A 23,401-nucleotide genomic window follows, 5' to 3' on the forward strand; every position below is an offset into this window, starting at 1 on the left:
CCTGCAGTCTGAAGCTGCCTAGGACTATGAAGGTACACCCAGTTTTTCACGTATCTTTACTAAAGCCTGTATCTCCTAATACCTTCCAGGGACGTCTTGTGCCACCTCCACAGCCTGTGGTGATTGATGGGCAAGAACAATTTGTGGTGGAGGAAATTATTGATTCCAGGATTCGCAGGAATCGGCTCCAATATCTGATAAGATGGCAGGGATATTCCCCTGAGGAAGACTTTTGGGAACCTGTGGAAAATATCAATGCCCAACAGAAGATCTCTCGTTTTCATCAAAGATTCCCTGAGAAACCAGGTCCAGGATCGTCCTGAGGCCGCTTCTAAGGAGGGAGTAATGTCAGGACTCTGAACATTTTGATTACCTTTTGTGCATTACTGCCCTTTTCCAAGATGGCGTCTTTGGTCTCATGTGCACTGTGTCTTCCTGCTATATAACTCCACCCCAGCCTTTAGTCTGTGCTAGAGTATTCTGCCTTGCATCCAGCTCCTGATGACTCCCTGGCTTTGCACCTGCACCTGCTCCTGTGAACCTGTGTGGAGATCCTGCCACTCAGCACTGAGTTTCTGCTGCATACATCGGTTTCCAGTAATCCTCCATCTGGCTGCTTGTGTTTGTTTCCATCTGCATTTGCTGGACATGTAAGCTGTTGCTGCTCTGCATAAACCTGAGACTTTTACCCAGGCCTCCCTGGTTGTGCTAAGATATTATTTGAACTGCCTTATAAGCATATCTATCTGTGTTTGGACTACCAAGGACTTATTCATGTCAAGTATCCTCAAGAATAATTGTGCTTCATAGACTTTCTGCTTGATTGCATTTTCCTCTGAAGTTTCCTATAGACTGCTAAGCTGCGTTTAATATTTACACCAAGTGTTGTGGACTTGAGTTTCTCTCTGCACCTGTTTGAATCACCGTGTGATAATATAGACTTTACCACTTATAAAATTGTGTCCTGTAGTTGTCTTGTTCCATGCAACGAGTCTCCTGAGTTATCCCTTATAATCATTAGAAATTCTGTCTCTGAGCAACTTGGCCAGTTCCTTTGACCTCATGGTTCTCATTTGGTCTGACATGCACTGTGAGCTGTGAGGTCTTAAATAGACAGGTGTGCGCCTTTCCAAATCAAGTCCTATCAGTTTAATTTAACACAGCTGGACAAGGAGGAGTAGAACCATCTAAAGGAGGATCACAAGGCAATGGACAGCATGTGACTTAAATATGAGTGTCTGAACAAAGGATCTGAATACTTATGACCATGTGATATTTCAGTTTTTATTTTTTAATAAATTTGCAAACATTTCTACATTTCTGTGTTTTTTTCAGTCAACATGGGGTGCAGAGTGTAAATGAATAAGAAAAAAATGTTTGCAATTAAACAAAGTGAAAAATTTAAAGGGGTCTGAATACTTTCCATACCCACTGTATTTATATAGGACATTTTAGGTATCGGACCACTCCTATGAAGTTCTACATTATGAAGATTTTTCTCTTCATTTTAAAAATATGACTTGCTTGTGTCATAATCCAGTAACCACACTTTCTGTGGCAAAGCCATGGTTCCAGGGTTTTGGCTTATTAACAAAACTAGAACAGAGGGATTTTAAAATTCTCTCCGTGTTTTCAGTGTGTGAAGAATGAAAAATTAACACTGTTATTCACATTATTTTATTGAAGTATATCAAAGATCAATCAATTCACAGTTACACTGACTATACAGGTCCAGCACTTTCCTAAATGACTTGAATCTTTGGATTATACACAGACTGACATCACACATTTTCAATCTGCTTTGCATTGCACATTAATCAGATTAAGCCTTTTTCCATCCCAATGTGGAATAATCTGTACCTTCTGACCTGCTATCCCTATGCTGTACAAGAATAAAATAGGATTCTTTGGCCTGCCATCATCTTTTATAGTGTCTGTAACATCCCACATGGTTGGCTGTGCTAGCCCATGTTATGCAATAGCTGCTGGGCATTATGGGTAAACTTCCATTGCCACATGCCACATCGTTAGCCTAATCTTCATCAGTGTATCAAATGACGTCGGACATTATTTTTTTAATTTTTCCGTCCTCACAGATTGAATCTCAAAGTGTATGAATTCACTGGGCTCTGCCAATTCAAGGAAATTTGACATGAATTCGATCCTCGGCAGCACGATGCACTCATCTATAGAAGGCACCTGTTAGAAATCTCAGGTCTAGCAATTTACTCTAAAGAGAAATTGGAAAACTACTAGATGGAATTTCTCTCCATGCTTTAGTAGAACTTTCTTCTGTCTTGCACCTCCACACTGTCAGCCTTTGACTTAGTAAGAGAATAAGTCTCCAGGCATTTCTTATTTTACATTGAGATCATATGCTCTGACACCTTGTCTAGGCCCTCTCCCACTAAGTAAGTTTTTAACTAATGCTTTTTTTCTTTTGCTATGTTTTCTTCTTTTCTAAAGCATTCCAAAATCACACCATTACTAAAAATAAGTCTATTGTCCAGTCCTGTTTTGATAATTTCACACCAGTCTCTAACCTTCCTTTCTCTTGGCCATAAGTGATAAGTGTACTGCTCCTTCTTGGTTCTTCTCTATCTCATTGATCCCTCTTGTATGTGGGTCACCCCACCTGGGCCGTGGGGTACTCGGTACCGGGTCTGGTGTTTCACAGGGGGATGTCACGGTGGTGACCCGATCCATGGCCCTGGGCACCCATGTAAAAAGGGGAAGGTCTTTAAAGGGAATAAAGTTTATGTTCAAGATGCCACCTGTGGTATTCGGTCAGTGGGGACAGATGCTGCTTTAAGGGATCCTCTGGGGTGATGTTATGGCAGCTAGATGGTATACCTTCCCACAGGTGAAGTGTATCCCCAGGGTTCCTGGTGTGTAGATGGAAGATGGTGAATGGCGCAGTAAAGAACGAGGAAGCAGGTTTGCAGTCTCTTTACCTTGTTTACTGAATACTTCAGGTAGCCACAGTCCAGGGCACCAGATCACAATGTAGGCAGGGTCTGGCCGGCTTGAAAGCGAATCCAGAGTCCCCTTTACCAAGTGGAGTTAAAAGCCTTCCTCTAGCGCGGTGGTGTTGTAGTCCCTTACTGCCTATGGCTTCAGATAAGGTCCTCACAGATGTTCTCTCTCTCTGTTCCCCGTATAGCATAGGACATAACCCGTATGACTGGTGACTTGGGCCTGTTTATAGGGACTCTAGCACGCCCCGGGCTGTAAAGTTGTCACCGTGTCTCCAGGTGTGTGTGGGGACAGATAACTTGCAGTCCAGCTGTCCTGCTAGTTTCTGCTGTATGTCATAGAGTCCTTACAACCTCGGCGGTCCGGTTACCGGTCTCTGCGCATCAGAAGGAGATAGTTCACTTGCAGCTGGTGTGTGGGGACAGATAACTTGCAGTTCAGCTGTCCTGCCGGTTTCTGCTGTAAGTCGTAGAGTTCTCACAACCTCAGTGGGCCGGTTACCGGTCTCTGCACCTCAGAAGGAGATAGTTCATTTTCAGCTGGTCTCCCTGATGTCACTCTCCTGTGCTTCGCTCTCCTGCACACTCACTGAATGTTCGACTTTCTGTATGTCTCTTCCTCCAGGAGCTGCAGTACTTCAGACTACAGGCCCCTTCTGACACTCTGCGTTGGTCTGCTCTCTTCTGCGTCTCTCACTTTCTGAACTGAAACTGAAACTGAACCCTTTCCCTCCAGATCAGGATATATTTATAGGGGAGTTCACCCTAAACCAGGCTTAGAGCTCCCCCTTCTGGTCTGGAGTGTGAACATGTTGATTGCATTGTGGTTACCTCTGATAAAAGATATTCCTCCACCACTTCCAAACATAACATCACTCTCCCCATGAGGAAAGCAATGCTACTGTGATGACCAGGACCCTGGGGTGCCACATATGACTCATCTACATCCTTGTCTTCCCTTCTTCCCTTTGCCTTTGGGTTTCCTCAGACTTGCATCCTAAGTCCCCTCCTCTTTCATTTCCATATAGTTATTGTTAAATAACAGTTCCATATATACACTGAAGGCACCGAATTATATACTTCTTCTCATGACCTCTTCCCTGTACTTCTACAAAATACCAGTGACTGTCTCTCCTCTTTTTATGCCATATTTCAATCTGAAACTGGATCTTTTAGTACTTGAGCTTCTTAGGTTTTCACTTGTGATGCACTAGCTCTCTGGAATGCTCTATCCCCGGCTATCAGGCAAATTTCCAAATTTACAATATTGTCAGCTTTAAACAAGCCCTATAAGCACATCTTTTCAGATAGGTCTATCACATTTGCTATCCTAAATTTTTCATTTTTTCTTAGATCCTTTTTTTTTTTTTTTAATAGTATTCCCCATACTCCATGCACTTAATAGCACTTTATATTAGCTGATGATTTGCTCATTTAGATTTACATGTACTACTAAATTTATTTGAAAAGATTCTTAGCAATGTAACTGTATCCCACGAAGGAACCTGACATCAAATGTCAATAATCTTCCCTTTTCTACACTACATTGGTATACGTATTGGGAAATACTCTCATGAATATTATAATTAAGCAAAATTAAGCAATTGGCCAGGAAGAAGCTTTATTGATGTTTATTAATCCTTCTAAACTCATACAATGAGAGAATGAAAAGTGTAATGACAGTTGTGATACCAAAATAATCTATTGTAAACAGCCACGAAGTTCCAATTCATCTGTAAACTGGTCTAAGTCGTCACATTGACTGATGTACTCAGGATTCTGGCATTCCCGTTCATTTGGCCACATCTCAATCCACGTATCTTTAGTTATCATGTAGGAATATCTGCAGGAAAACCATGTTTTTATATTATCAGTGTTGGCTCAGACAAAAATATGTAGAACAAAGCTATCATACAAAGAGGATATATAATTATTCTGTGACCTCTAGGTCAACCACCACTCTCAACAATGAATCGTGCTGCTTTACTGGTTGAGTGCTAGCTTCCCTTCAAAGTTTTTCAGGAGGAAGGGATGATGCTGTTAGCCCTACTGTAGTTTAAGGGACGAGCTGAAGTTCCCCATGCTGAGGTTGGCCTCTTCGTCTTCAAGATCAATGGAGGTCTCAGAGGTCAGACCCCATCATCTTCTCCATCTACCCCTTCGGTCTGGTACAGCTCATAGAATCCCACGGATTGCAGTATCATCTCTACGCCGATAACATGCGGATATACCTATCCTGACCTGACCTCACCTCCTTACTCACCAAAATCCCACACTGTCTGTCTGCTATCTCGGCCTTCTTTTCTGCTTGCTTTCTAAAACTGAACATGGACAAAATAGAATTCATCATCTTTCCCCCATCTCACTCTACCCCTCCAGCAGACCTATCCATCAATGTCAATGGCTGCTCACTTTCCCCAGTCCCGCATGCTTGGTGCCTTGGGGTGATCCTCAACTGTGCCCTCTCTTTCAAGCCACATATCCAAGCCCTTACCTTCTCCTGCCATCTCAATCTCAAAAATATTTCCCAGATCTGCGCATTCCATGACAACGAAACCACAAAAACACTAGTGCGCAATCTCATCATCTCCCGCCTTGACTGTTGCAACCTCCTACTCTCTGGCCTCCCCTCTAGTACTCTGGCACCATTCCAATCCATCCTACACTCTGCTGCCCGACTAATCTACCTGTCTCCCCGCTATTCCCCAGCCTCTCCCCTATGCCAAGCCCTTCACTGGCTTCCTATCGTCCAGAGGCTTCAGTTCAAAACCCTTACTATGACATACAAAGCCATCCACAACTTGTTTCCTCCATACATCTGCAACATGGTCTCCCGGTACTTACCTGCATGCAACCGTCGATCCTCACAAGATCTCCTTCTCTACTCCCCTCTTATCCCTTCTTCCCACAACCGCATTCAAGACTTCTCCTGTGCTTCCCCCATACTCTGGAACTCTCTACCCCAAAACATCAGACTCTCGCCTATCATAGAAACCTTCAAAAAGAACCTGAAGACCCACCTCTTCCGACAAGCCTACAGTCGGCAGTGATCCTCAACCTACTAAACCGCCACACAACCAGCTCTACCCTGTCCTAGTGTATCCTCACCCATCCCCTGCAGACTGTGAGCCCTCGCGGGCATGGTCCTCCCTCCTTCTGTACCTGTTAGTGCCTTGTTTTTTACTCATGTTTATTGTATTTTTTTTTGTTTGCCCCTTTTTCACATGTAAAGCACCATGGAATAAATGGCGCTATAAAAATGTATAATAATAATAATTAAGTACAGATCCTTAGTATTGAAGGATCACAGCTGTAGTGTAACACTGTATCGCCTTTGAAATTCTCCCAATATAACCATGTTTATGCAAAGTAATGTGAGCATATAACTGCACTTGATTCTACTTGAAAGGATCCAGTTCACACTTCCTGTGATCAGAGATCTACTGGACAGGGAAAAGCAGTGAAGGGGTTACAGTGCTAGTAATACATAGTCAGTTTCTATAATTGAAATAACCATTGAACTTTCGAAGGACAAAGCCACTTTTTGACTTGCAGCACATCAACACTTAGTTTTGTCTTTCTGTATTCTGTTGGTCATATAACATAAATCTTTTTAGTTCAGCATAGCAATATGGGGCTATTGAAGATTCATTTTTATTTTGAGAAAAATTTAGAAAAAAGCAATTTGGACTATTCGACTATTATACCTTTTTTGGGATGGCCAAACCTGACAAAATTAAAACTTGGCATTTTGTTGAATTTGGCGAGAAACATTCAATTTTCTTTGAAATTATGTGATTCAAATCGAATGTTCGTTATTATGCTCTGGGGTCTAAAAAGATACTCATCTCAAAGCTCAAACTTCTCTTTGGTGCTGAGTGAGTCTCTGATGTCAATATGTGCATTACCCAAGGTACTGTCTAAGGCTCAGTCCGCGCCTGCACATTATGATATCACAAGCCTACTTGACAGCAGAAGCCATTGAATAGTAAGATAATAGTAAAAGTAATGATGCACGAAAAGAATACCATGTGAGCAAGCAAGAACTATCCAAAGGAGTGCTGTGGTATCAGTTGCATAGGTGGGTGCCAAGGTGAGTGTCAACTTTTTTTAACCCCTTTCCTGGTTCTCTACAATCCAGCAAAATGGCAGGCAGTGCATGAAGTGAAAACATAAAAAATAACTTCTACCTGATTCCATCATCTCTAACTTTTTCATATCATTTTGGCCAATTGAATTTAGACTTTTTTTGTTAGTATGCATGATTTAGTGCTATATCTATATGTCAGTCCAAAAGTAAGAATAAGAGGAAATATTATAGAAAAGGGAATCCAAAATGGATTGGTGCAGCCATCCACAGGGATGTCTCAGGTTTTCGAAAAATATAAATGAAAAAAGGAATAGAGAAGAATACCCCAGCAAAAATAAACAATGTAGCTGTGGTTTATTGCAGCTGAGCCATGAGAGACAAAATCAGACAAGTTTCAGCTCTTTTATAGAGCTGATTTAAAAAAAAATGAATGATATAAAGGTAGATGGATCTTGTGCAAACCTGGATAGGTCCACCAGGGTCTTATCTGCTGATATATTGATAGCATCAAGCCATCAAGTTGCTGGTCTGCCTCTTTGCTTTGTCTCTTCTATTCTTCCAGCCATGATGTTCTTTTTAAGTGATTGCTCTCTTTGTATAATGTGTTCAAAGTAGGAAAGTCAAGGTTGGTGATTTTTGCTTTGAGTGATAAGTCAGGTTTGAATTGCTCTAAAATTAATTTGTCTGTTCTTCTTGCCATCCATGATGCTGAGAACATCCTTCTCAAGCTCCACATTTTGAAGGGGTTGATTCTTCTTCGGTCTTGTTTCTTGACCATTCAGGTTTTGCATCCATATGCTATGACACAAAAGACCAAACAACGTACAAGCCATGTCTTCGTAGCCAGTGAAATGTTCCATGATTTGAAGATGTTGTCCAGTGACTTTATTGTTGAGTTGCCCATAGCTTTTCTCAAATTTACTTCCTGTGTCGGCATTGCATCTTGAGTTAGCATGTATTCGAGTAGGTTGAAGTCCTTTACAACCTCCATTTCATTGCCATTCATCTCAAATATGACCCAATCATACATGGCAGTAGTCAATATCTTTGTCTCCTTTGTGTTGAGTAGTAGACCCATTTTCAAGCTTCCCAGCTTAACACTCTGTAATAAGTCCTACATTCCAACATGCTTGTTGCTATCAATGTTGTATCATCTCCATTTTTTAAGATTGTTGAAGACTAGTCCAGTAAGTTTAATTACGTCTTCTTTTTTTTCTAGTCCAACCTTCCTGAAGATCGCTTCTGCATATAAATTGAAGAGAAGTATATGACCGGATGTAGCCGTGTCTAGCGCCTCACTCGACTTTGAACCATGCCGTGTCACGGTGTTCTGTTCAGACTGTTGCTTTCTTGGTTGATGTAAAGGTTCCTAATGAGGCTGATCAGATGGTTTGGCACACTCATATCCTTCATGGTATTCTAAAGTTTCTGGTGGTCAAAACAGTAGAAGGCTTTGCTGTAACTGATGAAGCAAAAATAAATATTCTTGTTGTATTCTTCGTCCTTTTCCCTTGTCCGTCTTAGATTAGCAATCTCTTCTTCCTCTGCCTTTTCTGAATCATTTTTGTTCCTCTGGCAGCTCTTTGTCAAAGTAAGGCTGTAACCATCTTTGTAGGATCTTCAGTAATATTTTGCTGGCATGAAGTATGAGCCCAATAGTTTCCACATTCGGTAGCATCGGAATAGGAATAAACACTGATTTTGTCGAGTCCCTTGGCCATTTATTAGCTGTCCATATTTTTTGACACAGGCTTGTGATGACACCAACTGCTGCTTCAGAAGACTTTATTAACTCTATTGGAATATTGTCACATCCGGGCACTTTGCTGTTTGACAGAAGCTTTAGAGTAGCAATAACTTCATCTTTCAGGATATTTGTCTCTCTATCATTTCCAGTCTCAGTCTCTTTCGATATCACTGAGTGAATCTGGAAGAGGTTCTCCTTGTACTCTTTCCATCTTTCCTTGATCTGTTCTGGCATAGTCCCTGTTGGCGTCTTTCAACATGACCACTCTTGGTTAAAACTTTCATATTTTGGTAATAAAGTAATTTGTCTGCTGAAATTACTTTATTTAGTCTTTTACTGATGTTTTCTGCATCCTGTTTGTTAGGGCTTTTTTATATGAGCTTAAACTTAATGGTTTATTGCATCAATTTTATAGGAGTCAAAATCGGCAGTTACATTGGATTCTTTTGTGGAGTGCTGCTCTTTTTATTTTTGATCAGTACAGTGCGTTACAGAGGCAGTATTTAGGGCATACCTAGTGACCATGCCTATTCCAAGGTTTGCTATTGGGTCCACATGATTATCTTTGTCATGTATCCCAATATTATAAACTTAATTCACTATTTTTACTGTCACTTACCCAGTAGAGCCAACGTTCCACAGATCTTTGTTTACTCCCCAGATAAGATAGTCTCTGCCTTTTTCCAATTTTAAGGCTTTCTTGCATTTGGAGTGGCTAATAAAATTACGATTGCTATTAATGGCAACTATATCCGTCCCTGGAAATGGAAAATTGGAAATTAGTAACATATGCAATAGTAAACTTAATGTTGTATTAGCTGTTTGGCTTTAAGCAGACAGCTAAGGACAATAGGAATACACATCGCTATCGATAAGAAAAGAATACAGACCTCTCATGTATGAGAAGTATCAATTAATATTGAAGGTAGGAATCATTGTTTTTTAAAAAAATTCACCTTTATTCCATTGCATCAAAATCAACAAATAGTCTACACATTTTCTCAATGGTAATATTTTTGCAGCAGAGTAAGGAGTTAGAAGCAAAATGAAGATTTGCAGAATAATAGGGACTTCTGTAAATGCCATTATCTTTTTTTTGCTACTAATAATATATTTAAATTTATTATTATTATTATTATTATTATTATTATTATTATTAAATGTAGAAAGCATAATTTACCTTCTTTAATGACTGTTTTGATGGTCATCACATAGGTGTCAAAGTTCTCTTTATTCTCTATGGCGATCAGTGTCGTTTTAAAGACTGGAAATAAAACATTTGCATTGAATTTATAATATTTGATGAACATTACATGATATATATACAGTACAGACCAAAAGGTTGGACACACCTTCTCATTTAAAGATTTTTCTCTATTTTCATGACTATGAAAATTGTACATTCACACTGAAGGCATCAAAACTACGAATTAATACATGTGGAATTATATACTTAACCCCTTTCTGAAAGAAACAAACCAAAAAAACCTTGTATACTTCCAGATACTAGATAAAAACTACAACTTTATTAAACACTATTTAAAAAAGGGGACATACAATCACCACACAAACAACCATGCTCAACTAGACATGACCCTCACACTGTAGATAATCTAAATCTTCCCTGCCTAGACAGTGGAGGTTGGCACCCTAAGAGTGAATGACAAACATAATAAAGTGCAAAACAAGTGCAAAAACACACAGAGTACCTCTCTATAACTGTTCCCTGCTCATTATAGTAGCCTGCCTAACTGTGGGGGTTGGCACCCTACTGTACAGCGGAAACGGCGCCCCCACTCCTCGGTGGCTGACCCTAACAATGACCCTCCAAATAAACTATATTGGGCCTCAATGAATTTAACGCCACGATTTAATACCACAGTTATTGATTATAGGTAGGCTAAATTGAAGATGGACGCAGTCTAGATAAAAAGCTGTGCAACCATACCGTAGCATAAATGATATAAATAACAGTTATGACCATGGGGTACTCATCTTTTATGATGTATAGAGGACTAACTCTTCATGCCTCAACGCGTTTCACTTTGTGAGCGCCACCCTGTGTTCGGCACTCATAGCACAACTGCATTTCTGCTGCATAGCAGCGATCTGATGATCGCTGCTATGTAGCAGAGGCGATCGAGTTGTGCCAGCTTCTAGCCTCCCATGGAGGCTAATGAAGCATGGCAAAGGTTAAAAAAAAAAGTACAAAAAATGTGAAAAAAACAAAAACATAAAAAAAAACATAAAAGTTTAAATCACCCCCCTTTCTCCCCATTCAAAATAAATCAATAAAAAAAAATCAAACCTACACATATTTGGTATCACAACATTCAGAATCGCCCGATCTATCAATAAAAAAGCATTAACCTGATTGCTAAACGGCGTAGCGAGAAAAAATTTCAAAACGCCAGAATTATGGTTTTTTGCTCGCCGCAACATTGCATTAAAATGCAATAACCGGCGATCAAAAGAATGTATCTGCACCGAAATGGTATCATTAAAAATGCCAGCTCAGCACGCAAAAAAAGAAGCCCTCACCCGACCCCAGATCACGAAAAATGGAGACGCTACGGGTATCGGAAATTGGCACAATTTTTTTTTTTTAGCAAAGTTTGGAATTTTTTTTCACCACTTAGATAAAAAATAACCTAGACATGTTAGGTGTCCATGAACTCGTACTGACCTGGAGAATCATAATAACAGGTCAGTTTTAGCATTTAGTGAACCTAGCAAAAAAGCCAAACAAAAAACAAGTGAGGGACTGCACTTTTTTTGCAATTTCACCGCACTTGGAATTTTTTTCCCGCTTTCTAGTACACAACATGCTAAAACCAATGATGTCGTTCAAAAGTACAACTTGTTTCACAAAAAAATAAGCCCTCATATGGCCATATTGACGGAAAAATAAAAAAGTTATGGTTCTGGGAAGGAGGGGAGCGGAAAACGAACATGGAAAAATGGAAAATCCCAAGGTCATGAAGGGGTTAACAAAAAAGTGTGAAACAACTGAAATTATGTCTTATATTCTAGGTTCTTCAAAGTAGCCACCTTTTGCTTTGATGACTGCTTTGCACACTCTTGGCATTCTCTTGACGAGCTTCAAGAGGTAGTCACCGGGAATGGTTTTCACTTCACAGGTGTGACCTGTCAGGTTTAATAAGTGGGATTTCTGGCCTTATAAATGGGGTTGGGACCATCAGTTGTGTTGTGCAGTAGTCTGGTGGATACACAGCTGATAGTCCTACTGAATAGACTGTTAGAATTTGTATTATGGCAAGAAAAAAGAAGCTAAGTAAAGAAAAACGAGTGGCCATCATTACTTTAAGAAATGAAGGTCAGTCAGTCCGAAAAATTGGGCAAACTTTGAAAGTGTCCCCAAGTGCAGTTGCAAAAACCATTAACCCTAGAACGCGTACCTGGGGCCTCGCAGGCCTGCTAGGTTATTTGTTTTCTATTATCTGTAAAACTACATTAGTTAGAATTTTGAAACTCAAGGTAATCCTCAGGTATATAGTTGTTAGTAATATCCAGTTGTTCATATATTTTTATGTTATAGGCATCTCGTATAGCAACGCTTTTTTTGTGACTACCCCAGATTCACGTACCTGGGGCCTTTGAGGCCTGCTTTGGTTTACATGTACTCCTCAGTCTTTTTGTCTGTACTGTTGTTGGGGAAGAACTTATGACTCAGTCTTTATGACTATTGGTCGATGGCTGTTGCTGGGAAGAGTGTGGATTCTGCCTGACATGGTAATGTGATCCTGGAAGGGAGTTTCCCCTCACAAAGTAACGTGATTATGATGTCAGTACAGGTCCTTTAGTCCTAAATCCTAGTTGCTGGAGAGACTTTGGTAATGATTACTGAATATTCGTGTAAAAGGCAGACTAAACGTTGGCCTGTTGCCCTTTTTTCCAATATCCTTGATGTGTCATCCCTCAATAGCTATATTGTTTATTGTCAAACTAATCCAGAATTCCATGCCAACAGGAAGGACAATAGACGTATATTTTTGACAGAACGTTGTTATGAACTTTTGATGCCTACTATGCTAGAGAGAACCAGCACAAAATGCTTATCAAGGCAAATTACAGAGGCAATGATCCGATGTGGAATATGCTTTCAGGAACAGCCAGAGCAAAGAGAAAAAAAAAGAAAGCGCTGCTATATTTGTCCAGCAAAGAAAGAAAGAAAATCGGAGCGTTTATGTTCTACTTGCGGACAAAATGTATGCAGGGAACATTCTGAAGAAAAAATAATATGCAAGAATTGTTGGGGGAATATGTAAAGTGGAAAATAAATATTCCTGCACCAAGTTTGCTACAGACTTTATGTAAAAACTTTTTATAAGAAAAAATGTATCCATCATAAAAAATTGTACTGAGTGAATATATTGGGCGTGCCCGTTTAGTTACATTTTTGTTGTTTTATGTACATAATTTTTGGGGGGAATTATACACATCTTAGGCTATGTTCCAAGTAGCGCTGGGGTTCACCAGAATGTGATCCATAATGGATCTGACCTCCTGGTAACTCCAGCTAAGGCTGATGAAATGCCGGGATTCCACCAGCCTTAGCTGAGGTCACCAGGAGGTCAGATCCATTACGGATCCCCTCCTGGTGGACCCCAGCGCTAGTGGGAATGCATCCTTACTTTGCAAATTTAAAATAAACTTTGAAAAGTATTTTTATTTGAGTTATTCCATGTTATTTGCACACAGGCCTAAAAGGCCCCAGGTACGTGAATATGGGGTAGTCACAAAAAAAGCATTGCTATACGAAATGCCTATAACATAAAAATATACGAACAACTGGAAATTACTAACAACTATATAGCTGAGGAATACCTAGAGTTTCAAAATTGTAACTAAAGTAGTTTTACAGAAAATAATAAAAAAGTAACCTGACAGGCCTGCGAGGCCCCAGGTACGCGTTCTACCAGCCTTAGCCGGGGTCACCAGGAGGTCAGATCCATTACGAAATCCCGTCCAGGCGGACCCCAGAGCTAGTGGGAATGCATGCTTACTTTCAAATAACTTTGAAAAAAAATTTTTTTTTAGTTATTCCATGTTATTTGAAAACAGGACTCAAAAGCCCCAGGTACGTAATAGTGTAGATTTCTATGGTCACGCATTCTAGGGTTAAGCGCTACAAAGAAACTGGCTCACATGAGGACCGCCCCAGGAAAGGAAGACCAAGAGTCACCTCTGCTTCTGAGGATAAGTTTATCTGAGTCACCAGCCTCAGAAATCGCAGGTTAACAGCAGCTCAGATTAGAGACCAGGTCAATGCCACACAGAGTTCTAGCAGCAGACACATCTCTACAACAACTGTTAAGAGGAGACTTTGTGCAGCAGGCCTTCATGGTAAAATAGCTGCTAGGAAACCACTGTTAAGGACAGGCAACAAGCAGAAGAGACTTGTTTGGGCTAAAGAACACAAGGAATGGACATTAGACCAGTGGAAATCTGTGCTTTGGTGTGATAAGTCCAAATTTGAGGTCTTTGGTTCCAACCACCGTGTCTTCGTGCGACGCAGAAAAGGTGAACGGATGGACTCTACATGCCTGGTTCCCACTGTGAAGCATGGAGGAGGAGGTGTGATGGTGTGGAGGTGCTTTGCTGGTGACACTGTTGGGGATTTATTCAAAACTGAAGGCATACTGAACCAGCATGGCTACCACAGCATCTTGCAGCGGCATGCTATTCCATCCGGTTTGCGTTTAGTTGGACCATCATTTATTTTTCAACAGTACAATGACCCCAAACACACCTCCATGCTGTTTAAGGGCTATATGACCAAGAAGGAGAGTGATGGGGTACTACGCCAGATGACCTGGCCTCCACAGTCACCAGACATGAACCCAATCGAGATGGTTTGGGGTGAGCTGGACTGCAGAGTGAAGGCAAAAGGGCCAACAAGTGCTAAGCATCTCTGGGAACTCCTTCAAGATTGTTGGAAGACCATTCCCGGTGACTACCTCTTGAAACTCATCAAGAGTGTGCAAAAAAGTCATCAAAGCAAAAAGTGGCTACTGTGAAGAACCTAGAATATAAGATATAATTTCAGTTGTCTCACACTTTTTTGTTAAGTATATAATTCCACATGTGTTAATTAATAGTTTTGATGCCTTCAGTGTGAATGTACAATTTTCATAGTCATGAAAATACAGAAAAATCTTGAAGAAGGTGAGAAGGTGTGTCCAAACTTTTGGACTGTACTGTATATTTAATCACAAATATACTTAAAGACTATGTTGACCTTGTATAAATAATTTATTTATTAAATTTAAAATAAAACATTAAGAATTTTACAAACTGTTTTGATTTAAACAAAAACTTCTACGTGAGGTCCTACTTATGTTTTGGAGAGAGGTCGGGCTCACAATATCCATTCTAGTTTGTCCCAAAGCTTTTGGATTGGGTTGATGTCTGGGCTTTAGGTGGCAGGTCATGTTCAGCCACCAACTCCCTCAAACATGCCTTTAGATATCTTTGTACTGAGCACAGTTATAGGGAAGAGAAAAGGGCCTTCTCTGACTCTTTCCAGAAATCTGGAAGCTACAAGTGTCCAAAATGTTTTTAGCTGAAGCTTTAAGATTTCCCTTCACTTCTTCCACCAAACTGTACAACTGGCACAATGCAGACAGGTGGGTAATGTTTTTATTAAACTCAACCAAACCCAGATTCATCCATCCTGTGCCAGATAGAGAAGTGTGATCTTTCAATGCACAGAACACGCTTCCATGTTTCCTCGACCCTAGAGATTTGTGGTGGTATACAGCAGCTATGACATTGAAACCCATCCCATGAAGCTTCCGAAGAATGCTGTTTATGTCTTGAAATTAAAGCTCAAGGAGGTTGGGACTTTGCAGTTAGGAAGTCAACAGAGCGTTGGCATCTTTTAAGTTCCCCAGCACTTAGGCTGAGTTGCTGCCTGGTGAGAGGTCAGATTAAAACTTGAATTTAGTGATTAATAAGTTTGACACATTCGTCGATGTGGTAAGAATAGTGGTCCTATTACAAATTTTGCTTTGGTGCACAGAGGCTTCAAATATCCTTAGATTGGGGAGAGTATGTCTTTAGGGTTTGGCCTCAATACATTGAAAAATTCATAATCCATAAGAGCTTACACTCTATAGGAGAGAGAGAGGACCCCACTGACCATAAGAGCTTACACTTTACAGAAGAGAGAGAAGACCCCACTGACCATAAGAGCTTACACTATACAGGAGAGAGTGAGAACCCCACTGACCATAAGAGCTTACACTCTACAGGAGAGAGTGAGAACCCCACTGACCATAAGAGCTTACACTCTACAGAAGAGAGAGAGAGGACTCCACAGACAATAAGAGCTTACACTCTACAGGAGAGAGAGGACCCCGCTGACCATAAGAGCTTACACTGTACAGGAGAGAGAGGAGCCCACTGACCATAAGAGCTTACACTCTACAGGAGAGAGAACCCCACTGACCATAAGAGCTTACACTCTACAGAAGAGAGAGAGAGGACTCCACAGACAATAAGAGTTTACACTCTACAGGAGAGAGAGGACCCCACTGACCATAAGAGCTTACACTCTACAGGAGAGAGAGGACCCCGCTGACCATAAGAGCTTACACTCTACAGGAGAGAGAGGACCCACTGACCATAAGAGCTTACACTCTACAGGAGAGAGAACCCCACTGACCATAAGAGCTTACACTCTACAGGAGAGAGAACCCCACTGACCATAAGAGCTTACACTCTACAGGAGAGAGAGGACCCTACTGACCATAAGAGCTTACACTCTACAGGAGTAAGAAGACTCCACTGACCATAAGAGCTTACACTCTACAGGAGAGAGAGGACCCCACTGACCAAAAGAAAATTACTCTATACAGAAGAGGAGAGAGGACCCTGCTGACCAGAACAGCTTACACTCTAAAGGAGAGAGAGAGAGAGGACTCCGCTGATCATAAGAGCTGGCACTTTACAGGAAAAATAATAATAAATAAGTGTTCATATTAGTGTGAAACAGCGAATTTCAGGAAATTTGACTAAAACATTATCCTCCAAGAATCGATCTTCTCTTTGATAACTATAGTAATATTTTTTGTATTTATATTAAAAATGTAACAATACTTAATATGTAATTGAGTTTTGATATCAGGCTGAATATGTAACCAAGTATTATATCATTACTATGATCTCACCGTAATCCACACCGGGTTCACAAGCCTTGTTTACGCGAACAAGGGCGCTCACTTCCTCCAGCTGTTGCTGCATAAAGCAATTCTCTGGAAATTGGAAGGGAAAATGTGTAAATACTTTACATTTACAAAATAAGTTTCAAATCTAAAAAAATAACTAAATCCTTCATACAGGAAAGTAATGTACAAAATCTTTGGCCATCTAAACTATATCAACCAATTATCATTTCATACAAAAAGTTCCAGGTTAGAAAGTATACCTCATTGCTAACAAACATTGTTTCCATAAAACAATACTTTTTGTTATGCTCCCTGTTACCTTCTGCACAGCGGCACACGTCTCCTTTGCAGATCTTGCCTAGTAGTTTGCTGCCTTCTTCCAAATGGTAGAATTTAGTACAACGGTTTTCTGTTGGGTAAAAAAAATATATATATAAAAATACTAATTCTGATGAATCAAGATAATTCATAAATGTAAGCCGATTACTGATCATAATGGAATTTTCTCAAATTAAAAACAGCGCTTAAAAATGAAATGAAACAGCCCATTGATCTGCTAATCACCAATGGTCCAAGCTTTGTGAGGCCACACTTTCTTACATAAATAATATAACACTATATAATGACCATTCAAAGGAATATCCAACCATGTAATACATGATCAAGCATAGTCAACTATGATTGTGGCTGTAATACATGAACAAATCTAGTTCACCGAAGTCAAAGTTGCTCATTTTTAGTTCTTCTTGGGCTAACAGAGATCTAGAATGGGCAAAGGACTTTTGCAAATATCAGTACAAACAGCAGGGTAAATTTGAACCATATTTGATATTATCTTATTGATTTGGTCTTAAGGTTCTGTAATAACACTTGAAAAAACACTTGGGGGTCATTTCGTCGAGAATGACATAGCACAACTTTCCCTACACCAGTCTTGACAGAGTAGGTGGCACCAAATTCATTATGAGGTGCACATCGTTAATGAACTTGGTGCCTTTTTCTTCATATTTGATAAACTTGGTGGGCGTGTGATCACGTCTTGCCCTGGATCTTCCTAATCTTCGCCCATTTCGGCTGGCCTGATCCAAAGTGGTGTAAAAAGACCAAAAGTCACAACATTTTTGTGCAACTTCACGCTGTACAAATATTTAAAAAATGTGAAAAGCTTTTACGTCACATTTGTGACTTTTACATGAGGCTAAGCCATAGCAGTCTCAACATTGTTTCACTTAGAAATACAAGAAAACAGCTATTTTTCCGGCAAACTGTGGGGCCAATAGAATCGACAGTGTGTCGGTCTAATAGAAAAGATGATTGTAATCTTTGGTGATTTAATTAAAAATGGCGAACTGTGGTGTTAGGTGACATTTTACCTGGAGAGTAATAATCATAAACTGTAACCGATCCAGGCTGAATAAGTCCTACTTCAAAGTATTGATGAAGCAAGAATTTTAGACACTCATCTTCCACATGAGAAACCTAAAACGAAGTTATAAATTAAACACAACTCAAAAATAAAACGTTCGTAAGAAATGGTTATGGGAGTGGTCCACTACTAGGACAACCCCTTCGGATTCCTCGGGTTTGGCTAACGGTAAAATAGAAACACCTATACTCACTTCTTATGCTATCTCTGTTCAAGGGGATCAAGTGAGGTTGTTACGTCACATGAGCCCTGTGCCCTATCAGCGCCGGCTTCACTCTCCCCACCTTCGGACATATTGAACTTCAACTGGAAGTGAGGGCTGCAGTTGTTCTCTGCCATCCTCTCAATGTTTGATTGGTCTGAAGGAACAGTGACGCCAGGGTTGAACGAACGCAGAGCTCGTGTGATGTAACAACCTCATGTTAGCCCCAGAAATGCGAGTACCGACATTGCTGGAATGGTATCAGAACGGGAAATGAGTTTAGATGGTTATAATTTTTATATTTAAGGAAAAACACGATGAATGAGGAAATGTTGTCCAAATAGTGGACAACCCCTTAAAGGAATGACTAATCTTGATTTTTTATAGCACTTCTTTTTAAACTTTTCTATTCTCCTATAAATTGATGCTGAACCAGTGTTTTTTTCATGATAGAAATTAAACAATACATCCAAAAACAGGTTTTACCCCATGTTACATAGAAGGCACACAATAAATCTTACCTCCCCATACCATTTAAAAGAGTTTTTGGAAATTCCATTAATATAAAAAAAAAGGCTAACACAACCGGTCTATGCAAAAAGAAGCAACTTCTTACCCGATCAATGTATAAGATCAATGTGCCTTTATCAAACGCTCCTTTGTTGATCTCAAAGTTGGAGATGTATCTGTCCACTCCTTTTTTAAGCTGTAAATAGAAGCCACAATTACATTTTAAAAACCCTAAGATAAAAAAATCCAAAAATAACAACAGACAGAAGTAGAGTTTCACCCATGTATGTGATATAATAATCATATAAACTCCAAATGTAAAATTGTTATATAAAGGGGTTATATGGCATGATATTGATGAAATTTTCTTAGCATAAATCAAAAATATCACATTAAATTTGATCAGCTCTAATTTGGTATTTGGCATCAGCTACTACACACTGAATGGAGTAGGCGATCGGTTTGTGGGCCTGAGGTGGGACCTCCATTAATCTGATATTGAGAACTTATCCCAAGGGTCTCAAAGATAGGTAACCAACATTACATGCCTAGAAAACCTGATTTAAGATAATTATGTTAAGCTCTCTCCTACGTTCGCTGAATACATGCAGCACAAATTGGGAGAGGATGTGCGGAGCAGACTCAGTCTGAGACCACCTCATATGCAGAAGATAATGGAAGACATACAATGTAAGGTTCTATCTCTTAAAAGTGGAGCTAAGCTCTTAACTATATTAATGCCACTGTCAATCTTTCAGCAGCACTTGAAGTGTGTGAACTGGGGGAAGGTAGCATGGTTCCACAAAACCATCAGCCCCATGTGACACTATTTTGGAGTGTTGATTGGTTGCTATGGTATCCGAGAGTCTACTGAAGACCCTAATGTCTGGCATTACAGTGCCCCATTGAAGCTCAGCCTTTGGCTGGGCTTCAAAGAATATTGTAATTTTTTTCTGCATATAGGCCAAGCATTCAGATAATCTCAGGTTAAAGTTCTCTACAAAAAAAAATCATATTAGAATATTCATAACACCAAAATTGTTACTTTTTTGGTAGTCGCAACACCACAAAATAATGCAATAAAAAGTGATCAAAATGTTGTATCTTTCAAGCAAAAAATAAGTTCTCACAAAGCTCGATTGATGGAGAAGTAAAAAAAAGTTACATGTTGACACAAGCAAATAACGAAGAGACCGGAGTAGTCTCAAAAACTTGCAATTTGTTACCATCTTTTCAGTTAGCCATTAAAAGGTATCAACCACTGAGGACTCTCAATTCTAAATATTTTTCGACACAAACAAAAACATTCTTGTCTACAAAACAGGTTTTTTACAATCACTCTTGTGCCGCCTCCGGAGGCCATTTTCCCGGAGTCCAACACATTGAAAAGAATGGAAAATGCAGGGGCTCAGGCTTTCATAAAATTTAGATGGAGCCCCTGCGCTGCCCAACACCACCTCCTAGCAGCCTGGGACCCACAACATTGCCCCAATCCTACCTCCGCCGAACACCACCTCCTACCAGCCTGGGGCAAGTAGCATCTCATGTCTCTGCCCCTGGCAGTTTCCTGTAGCAGCAATCCTGCCACCTGGGACCCCATTCCGCCCCCACTGCCCCCAGTTAAGCTACCATAAAAGTGGATTATAAGACACCACCATTTTTTAAACATTTTTTTCCTCACCCAAAATTTGTTGTGCATCCTATAATCCGCAAAATACAGTAGGTTCTAAGTGGTAGTCAGATAATCAAACTGGTCAGCTAACAAACTGGTATGGTGAGGCAGACATCAAATCAAAATTATGTACTGCTATAGCAGGAAATTAGTATGTGGACAGAAGGTAAATACAGTAATTAATCTAAACTGAACCACCAGGAGCCACCTAAGATAGGTCATGTAAGCTTTAATTGCCCTGGACTGGACTACCTGGTAGCTTTAGGCATTATTGGGATACTGAACTACATTTGTATTTGAGCATTGTATGATAGAATTGTGTGGGTTATACTGGGCTGAGATATGTGCCGACTAAATTATAATTTAGTTAGAGATGACATCAGAATAACTATGGGCAAATCAACAATGAAATAACTGGACAATGTCTTCAAATTGAGGAACATTTCACTCGCAATGAAGACACGGCTTGTACACAGTCTGGTTTTTTCTATGGAAACATACGGAAGCGAAACCTGGATGATAAAGAAGCAAGACAGAAGAATAATTGCTGCCTTCGAAATGTGGTGCTGCAGAATGATGATATCAATACCATGGATGACAAGAAGAAAAAACAAATCAATTTTGGAACAAATCAAGCCAGACATATCACTCGAAGCAAGGATAACCAATCTACGACTTGCCTACTTTGGACACATCATACAAAGAGAGCAATCACTGGAGAAGGACATCATAGTCAGAAGAAGGCAAAGGGGAAAACCAACAACCCAACAGCTTGATACTATCAAGATATCAGTGGAGAAGATTCTGACGGACCTATCTAGACTTGCACAATATCGATCTTGCTCCAAGCGGTCATCCATCAAGTCACCATGGCTTTAAAATGCCGTTAAATAATGAATTGTAATATTTTTGGAATTCTATGATGAGATATTAAAGTCAATGTAGTATTTTATAAGAAATATCAATAATTGGTGGCCTCTATATTGAACTATTGCTGAGCATTGTATGGCAGTATTTAGCCTTTAGCTGATAATTACAGATTTTTTCCGTGTTTTTGAGCAAGCTGCATCCATAATTGTTTCCAGGGCTTAATTTCTATTCTATCTTTTGTATGCATTATGCAAACTTTATGTAGCAGCAACAATAAGAGCATCTTTTAAACAGTTATTATTTCGTATATTTTATAATTAACAGTCTGCATGTTTGTCTGGTTCATTTGCATTGTTGTAAGGGTACGAACATTATTGGAGCTCCCTGAAATTTATTAGCTACTGTTTATTATAATTAAACATGCATGATTTACTATTAAGATCAAATTGGAGCAATTATTTAAAGGGCAAAAAAAGCAAATATTTTGATTTTTATTTCAACCTCAATTGGAGCTCACCTTATTAAGCTCATTTGTATCTGGCGCATAGCCAGTCATCATGGAAATCTCAAGGATGGTCATGGTGGCATCTTGGTTCTTAAGGAATCTGCAAAAAGTAAAGAATAGACTCAATGTTTAGTTTATAGATATCAGAACAACACATAAGAAAAAATGTACTCTCTTAATAAATATATAAATCCATTCCCCTAATCCAGCAAGTTGAATATTTTCTCATTGAGGAAACAATATAATTAAAAGTATATTTATCAGAATGCTAATGATTTTTTCCCATAGAAGATTATTCTTATAATTTGCCTTATTTCAATGTTGTATTCTTTCTAGACGATAGCAAAAAAGAACCTAGCAAACAATATTATTTTGAAAACCTCTTTTTGCGGTGAATTGCAGATTACATGTCATCCCACACATTTCACTTGATGTTTTAAAATTGAGTACTTCCTTTAATTGCTGCTGTTCCTCGGATTCTGGAACAGTTTTTCCAATTTGTCTTTGCCCTTAGCTTCCAAAGTTATACTCCTTAGAAACCTTCTCTTCAACCAACTGGGCATATACAACAGCTCTTCTCTAATTGTGTTTATGTCTTCTCCTCTGATTTTGGCCAATTACAACATGGCTGCACCAACAGAGAAGTTCTGTGATATACACCCAGTTGGTTAAAACATGCAAAAAATTTTCATCTATATTTCCAGGGAAAACTTTCGAACAAAGGGGCCCAGAAGTGAAAGAAATACAGTTCTAGAATTGGAGAAGCTACTCATGTTTAGTGAAAAAATCCGGAGAAATGTTTTTGTAAAATTCCAAAAGTCAATTGTAATATGTGAGTGATTCTGGCACCTGATGCTTCTCACAGTGCCACCACAAATTTTGCGTAACATGTGGTCTATAAGCGTCAGTCTGAATTTTGTAATTGGTCTTCAGAAACGGCACTAGTTGCCTCTTCTCTCCTCACTGACACATTTGTCACCGGATAGACCTCGAAGCACATTCAGATGAAATGATGTCAGAGTGTGCACCACCCCACTGGTCAAGTGCACGTCACTATGTTGTCAGGAAAGAACAAGCATTGATCTCCAGCCAGAGCCAAAAACACCATCAAGGAGTGAAGAGGAAACAGGCGTTGGAGGGAAGCGAGTGCCTTAGGAGGCAAGCGAAGAACCAAGGCTTGCGTAGACAAAAACCGATGAGGAGCTATGTGAG

The 23,401-nt window shown here is 39.7% G+C and overlaps 1 protein-coding gene across 1 annotated transcript in view; it reads right to left on the reverse strand.

Annotated features, from left to right (window-relative positions):
* Nucleotides 1-4,590: 4,590 nt before the first annotated feature.
* Nucleotides 4,591-23,401, reverse strand: part of LOC143774325 (complement C3-like) — a 101,858-nt gene continuing 83,047 nt past the window's right edge. Inside the window, exons 34-41 of the mRNA XM_077261789.1 lie at nucleotides 22,202-22,289; nucleotides 19,249-19,338; nucleotides 18,378-18,483; nucleotides 17,324-17,413; nucleotides 17,008-17,091; nucleotides 9,993-10,076; nucleotides 9,432-9,570; nucleotides 4,591-4,818 (exon numbers count right to left, since the gene is read on the reverse strand). Of these exons, the coding sequence (XP_077117904.1) occupies nucleotides 4,677-4,818; nucleotides 9,432-9,570; nucleotides 9,993-10,076; nucleotides 17,008-17,091; nucleotides 17,324-17,413; nucleotides 18,378-18,483; nucleotides 19,249-19,338; nucleotides 22,202-22,289 (823 nt within the window). The 3' untranslated portion in view covers nucleotides 4,591-4,676. The remainder of the gene's footprint in view (nucleotides 4,819-9,431; nucleotides 9,571-9,992; nucleotides 10,077-17,007; nucleotides 17,092-17,323; nucleotides 17,414-18,377; nucleotides 18,484-19,248; nucleotides 19,339-22,201; nucleotides 22,290-23,401) is intronic.

The sequence above is a fragment of the Ranitomeya variabilis genome, chromosome 5 (genome assembly GCF_051348905.1).
Source record: "Ranitomeya variabilis isolate aRanVar5 chromosome 5, aRanVar5.hap1, whole genome shotgun sequence".
NCBI classification, from domain to species: domain Eukaryota; kingdom Metazoa; phylum Chordata; class Amphibia; order Anura; family Dendrobatidae; genus Ranitomeya; species Ranitomeya variabilis.